This window comes from Nicotiana tomentosiformis, chromosome 3, assembly GCF_000390325.3.
Source record: "Nicotiana tomentosiformis chromosome 3, ASM39032v3, whole genome shotgun sequence".
Lineage (NCBI taxonomy): Eukaryota > Viridiplantae > Streptophyta > Magnoliopsida > Solanales > Solanaceae > Nicotiana > Nicotiana tomentosiformis.
The window spans coordinates 78,224,538-78,231,064 of NC_090814.1; the positions used below are offsets into that span (position 1 = coordinate 78,224,538).

General features: G+C 37.4%; 1 protein-coding gene and 1 non-coding gene across 2 annotated transcripts; both read left to right on the forward strand.

The window, feature by feature from the left end:
* Positions 1–354: 354 nt before the first annotated feature.
* On the forward strand, positions 355–726 carry LOC138908051 (uncharacterized). The gene has a single exon (XM_070198687.1). The coding sequence runs from the start codon at positions 355–357 to the stop codon at positions 724–726; it is 372 nt and encodes a 123-aa protein (XP_070054788.1).
* A 3,818-nt stretch (positions 727–4,544) lies between these two features.
* LOC117274767 (small nucleolar RNA R71) lies at positions 4,545–4,651 on the forward strand. The gene has a single exon (XR_004504959.1). It is a non-coding gene; the product is annotated as a small nucleolar RNA R71 (small nucleolar RNA).
* Positions 4,652–6,527: the final 1,876 nt, after the last annotated feature.

Consider the following 6,527-nt stretch of genomic DNA (forward strand, 5'->3'; position numbering starts at 1 on the left):
AAGACTCAACGAGTGCTAATAAGTGACGGAGCAACTCACTTCTATAAAAAATTGTTGAATAACGTTCTAGCAAAGTATGGAATTAAGCACAAGGTTGTCACTGCCTATCATCCCCAAACGAGTGGTCAAGTGGAAGTATCAAACATTAAAGTGAAGCAAATTATAGAGACAACAGTATGTTGAAATAGGAAGGACTAGGCGGGATAGCTTGACGATGCATTATGGGCGTATCGAACTGCATACAAGACCCCCACATATACATTTCTGTATAAGTTAGTTTATGGGAAGGCGTGACACTTGCCCGTCGAGCTTGAACACAAAGCTTATTGGGCGATTAAAAAGCTAAATATTGATATGGACTTAGCCGGCAAGAAGAGGTTATTACAACTTAACAAGCTTTATGAGTTTCTGTTGCATGCGTATGAAAAAGCAAAATTGTATAAAGAAAAGACTAAGAGGTGTCATGATAAGCAAATCCAGCATCGCGAGTTTGAGCCAGGTCAAGAAGTTCTCTTGTTTAATTCGAGGTTGAAGCTTTTCCCCGAAAAGCTTAAGTCTGGATGGGCATGTCCTTTTGGGGTGGTAAGTGTGAGGCCTCATGGAGCGGTGGAATTGCATGATATGAGCTTAAGTGGTACCCTCTTGGTAAATGGGCAAAGAGTAAAACATTATTGGGGTGGTGACATTGCATATCACAAGACCTTGGTAGACTTGGCCGATGCTTAAAAATGTATTGAGTCGTGTCGCGACGTTAAATCATGTGCTTGTTGGGAGGCAAACCAATTTTTAATGCTTTCGTAGCTTAGCATTTTTTTTTTAGTCATAGTAGACTAGTTTTTTTGTTTTCTTTGTAGTTATAAAAATCATAGGCGGGAATGGTGTGGGATGTGTATATTATATGTATTAAGTGCTCGGGTAGGAGAAAATTTATCAACAAGAAAACATAAAAAAATCCGTCGAACCAATGCCCCGACGAGCACAAAACACCACTTAAATTATGCTCGATAACCAAATATAATAGTATAATATCGTATCCACCGAGATTGGAGTTAAGTAGTTTTCTTGTAGTTTCTAGCTTGATTGCTATCCAAGATGATCAATAGTTGAGTTATATGTGACTAATACTAAAATTAACTAAGAATTTAAAGCTAGTGACTAATGACAATCGAAGCAAGGAATAAGCAAAGAAGGTTATCGATGGGAGAAGATAGGGTTTTGATAGGATCGGTGCAAGACAATTGTTTGGGATCTAACTCTAGATAATTTACTTCTAATGTTCAAGTGAGTCTCTCAAATTAACTCAATTATTAGTTCAAATGTTTAGTAGAAACTCCTCTCTCGATTAAGTCTCAACCTCACAAGATGAACCAATTTAAGCTTTGTGATGATATGCAAGAATGCGTAGTGCATTAGTCTTTAAGAGAACCTCTCTTGATTATCCGTCTAACTAGGTTTAATCAATGATTCAACAAGTCTCTTTTGATTACTTAGAAGAATTAATGAACTCAACCAACAATATAATGCAAGGATATCACAAGTTATGCCTCTCTCGATTACATGAACAAGTGAATATAAATGGAACGATTAAATCATCCAAAAATGCTTGAATACATAAAACTAGAGTTATAATCCACAAACAAATATCAATACACTAAATCCATCAAATCCTAAGGTAAACTACTCCATATATATGGAGTAATTTATCATAAATATAATTAAAATAAAGGAAAACATAAATTCAATCCAAACTCGGGTCTCGAGTGAGGAAGGAAAGATTAAATCCTTGTGCTTTTCCTCCTCCAACTCTTCCTTATCCTCGTTAGGTCAATTTTGTGTCAAAAAGTCCACAAAATAATGTTTTTGCATGTATTTATACCAAGTAGTGTCTAGCCTAGATGAAACCACCATCTCCAAGCCGAAATAGGACTTTAGCTTTGTAAAAATTGCACATGTGCTCCGCATGGGGCAACATGCCACGCGGGGCAGCAGTGGAGATCTTCAGAGAACTAGCAATTTGATTGGAAGCAGAAATTAGGCAGTTGCGGCGCCCCATGCACCGCGGCTGTGGAGGTTTCTCAGATTGAACCTTTTTTACTCGCTTTTTGATATCCAGGCAGGTCCTGGACCCCCGAACGCTATACCGTCTTATTTCCTCGAGCTTTTATTGAGACTTCAAAGCTCCAAATAGCTCGAATAAGCTCCATAACATCCACATTACTCGAAATCACTCCTACAAGGCCTAGTCAAAACAGTTAAGCAAAGTTAAGATCATACAATTTATGGTACTTATGCAAGAGTTAAAAACTAAGTCTAAGCGTCACAAATAAAGCACTCACTATTCTAAAGGAATAACAAAGTCAAGAGCTATTGCTTCCAATTCAACTCACAGCACAAGGTTTCCTACTACTAATAAAAATAAAACTAATTACACCCGGTTCAAACAAAACCATTTGAAAAAAACTGCCGCAGAAAGAAAAACCAAGAGGAAATTATTACACTAACTACAAAAGAAAATATTTTTGTCTTTTTCCTTCAACTTCAATCCCTCAACAAAACCTATCGATATGATATCCATCGTCGGGAAATATCGAAAATTTTAAAATTTTTATGTTTTGTCGAATTCGTATCTCTAACTACTAAAACTAACAAAACAAAAACTAACACTAACCTACATACATACATACATACATACATACATACATACATACATACATACATACATAAAAATATATCCCCCACCCCACACTTTAAGTCGTGGCATGTCCCAATGACACACAATTAAAAAGCATAAGGTAAAGGAAACTTCCCTAAAAATCTAGTCGGGGTCAGAGTCAAAATCGGGCTCCATTTTGCACACATCCATGTAGACAACTTCTTCTCAGCCTTCTTGGGGTACTCCCCACACTTATCTTTCTCACACACTACAAACTTCTCTTTTAAACCCTTCACTTTACATTCAATACTTGCAGTTGGCTTCTCCTTTTCACCATCCTTTCTACGCTCATCAGAAAAGTCACAGTCTCCTCAGCCACTCCAAGCATGCGTTTTCTCTCATGTATATCTAATATTTCTCTACCCGTTGCTAAGAATGGTATTCCTAGGATGAGGGGGACCACCTTGTTCTCCTCCATAATCACCACTATAAAATCTACAAGAAATACCAACTTATCTAACCGAACTAAGATATTTTCCACTATCCCCTCGGGTATTATAGTTGTTTGATCTGCCAACTGCAACGATATTGGTGCAGACCTTATCTCTCCAATCTCATTCTCTAGTTTCCTTTAAATAGAGAGGCATTAGATTAATTGAGACACCAGAATCACATAAAGACTTATGAAAATTAAGAGAGCCTAAAGAGGAAAGTATAGTAAAACTCCCTGGATCTTCATACTTTTATGGGAGTTTGTTTTGCAATATTGCATTGCGATGCTATGTGAGCTTTACTACTGAGGTTTCTTTTATTTTTCTCTTCGTTGTTAGAATCTCCTTCAAGAATTTGGCATAAGCCGGTATTTGTGAGAGCACCTCTATGAATGGTAAGTTTACATCAACTTGTTTTAGCATATCCAGATATCTCTCAAACTGCTTGTTCAGCTTTTCTCTATACAACTTTTGGGGAAAAGATAAAGAAGGAATGTGCTGCTCTCTTCATGTGCCTCCCTTCTCGAATTCTCTTCTCCTTTCTTTTTCTTACCTCCCTTCTTTCCTTTTTTCTTCTTATCAACTTCATTTTTCAGTTGCTCCCCACTTTCTTTTACAGGTATCACCTCTTTTTGGATTAGAGTGGGATCTTTCAACACTCGCCCGCTTCTCAAGGTCACAACATTCACCATTCCTTTGGGATTTCTCTTAGTATCAGCATGGAGAGTTCTTGGAACCCTCTCAGTCAATGTTGTTGCAATCAGTCCCACTTACTTCTCTAAATTTCGAATTGTTTCCCTTTGTACTTCAAATCGTTCAACAGTTTTCACAATGAAGGCCTTCATGAGATCTTTGAGACCAGACTGATTGGCCTGTAGAGGTTGAAACTGCTGCCTTGGCTGATTTATAAAACCATGAGCTCCTTGTGCTTGAAATCTGGGTTGTTTTGTTGCCATGCATTTGCGGTACTCCCAAGTCAACTCCATGAAAAAACATGAAGCTTCATACCCATTGCATTAAAATTGTAATTTTCCAGAGCATTTACTTCCTCAGTTGAGGCTTGACACTCATGAGTAGGGTGTCATTTTCTACAAATATCACACACTACATGAGGCTCACTTTGTATTGTAGCTAAGGTCAGCTTCTTTATTTCTTTAGCCATCCTATCCAGTTATACTAGCACAAATGTATTAGCATCCATCTGATGAACACCAGTTAATCTTCTTCTTTCAGCACTCTTCGTAGGCCACTGATTTGCATCTTCAGACAACTCATTAAGAATTGTAACTATTTCTTCAGGACTCTTCTTCATGAACAGGCCTCCAGCTGCATTGCTCAATGTTCTACGTAAGGCCACTGTCAATCCATCCCAAAAGTCCTGGAGTTGCATCAAGAGTTCAATGCCACTATGTTGACACTTTCTGACTATCTCCTTAAACCTCTCCCAAGCTTCAAAAATAGTTCCAGTCTCTTTCTGGAAGCAGTTATGGATTTTTTTTCTAAACTTGCCCGTCTTAGCCGATGAGAAATATTTATCAAGAAATTTTCTGGACATCTCATCCCATGTTCTAATTGATCATGTGGGCATGCTTCGAAGCCACTGCTTTGCGTCATCTTTGATTGTGAAGGGGAATGCCCTTAAGTATACTACATCTCACGACACACCATTGTATTGAAAGGTTTTCATAATCTCCTCGAAGTCCATCAAATGTGTACTTGGATATTCATTCATCTTCCCTCTAAAGACACAACAGTTTTGAAGGGTTGGAAACAACCCTTGCTTTAACTCAAAATTGTTAGCTGCAATTGGAGGTGGTCTCACACTTGATAATCCTTCGTTGTAAACTAGTCTAGCATAATCGCCAAGTGATCTCCCAAGCCCGAGAGGTATATTACCGAACTGGTCTGCACCCAAGGGTTGATTATGAGCAACTATCTGAGCCCTCTCCTCTTCATAGATAATCTGTGCATCCCTAATAGCTGCTACCTCAGCATCCCATACAGTCTTTTCTCTTTGCTAGGCTGCCTCTCTTGCAGCCAACTCTACATTATCAATATATCCAGCCATAGTTTCTTTCGTTGAGGATTGCCCAACCTTCTCTAAAGTCTCGGTGAGATTTCTTTCCTTCCTCAGATGTCATAGTTATTTTTCTATCTCTAGTTCGTATGGTAGCACTTCTTTCCCAGAAGATCGAGTCATGCATAAATATAACCTATAACCTGCACACAGTCAAAGAACACGAACCGTAAAAAGGGAAAAATAAAATAAGATAAAATAAAAATTCCTAAATTAGCACTACAAACATTTTCAAAGACTATTAATTTCCAATCTCCGGCAACGATGCCAAAATTTGACGAGCGCAAAACACCACTTAAATTATGCTTGCTAATCAAAGATAGTATCGTATCCACATGGATTAGAGTTAAATAATATTTTTATAGTTTCTAGCTTGATTGCTATCCAAGATGATCAATAGTTTAGATTTATGTTACTAATACTAAAATTAACTAAGAATTTATAGCTATTGAATAATGACACTCGAAGCACGGAATAAGCAAAGAACGTTATCGATTCGAGAAGATAGGATTTTGATAGGATAGGTGCAAGACATTGTTTTGGGATCTAACTCTAGATAATTCACTTCTAATATTCAAGTGAGTCTCTCAAATTCACTCAATTATTAGTTCAAATGTTTAGTAGAAACTCCTCTCTCGATTAAGTCTCAACCTCACAAGATGAACCAATTTAAGTTATGTGAAGATATGTAAGAATGCGTCGTGGATTAGTTTTTAGGAGAACCTCTCTCGATTATCCTACTAACTAGGTTTAATCAATGATTCAACCTCTTTCGATTTCGAAAAAAAATTAATGACTTCAACCAACAATATAATGCAAGGATATCACAATTATTCCTCTCCCAGTTACATGAACAAGTGAATATAAATGCAACGATTAAATCATCCAAAATGCTTCAATACATAAAACTAGAGTTATAATCCACAAACAAATATCAATACACCAAATCCATCAAACCCTAAAGTAAACTGCTACATAGATATGGAGTAATTTACCATAAATATAATTAAAATAAGGGAAAACATAAATTTAATCTAACCTCGGTTGTTGAGTGATTAAGTAATGATGAAATCGTTGTGCTTTTTCTGTTCCAACTCTTCCTTAGACTCCTTAGGTCGATACGATGTCAATAGTCCAGCAAATAAAAATTTTCCATGTATTTATATCAAGTAGGGTTTGGCCTAGATGAAACCACGTTCTCCTAGTCAAAATAGGATGTTAGCGCTATAAATATTGCACAGACGCACCGCATGTGGTGACACGCCACGCGGGGAAGCAGTGGAGATCTTCAGAGAGCTAGCAATTT

Excerpts from the sequence above, each read along its gene's own strand:
- LOC138908051 (XM_070198687.1), top strand. The coding sequence starts at position 355 with ATGGACTTAGCCGGCAAGAAGAGGTTATTACAACTTAACAAGCTTTAT.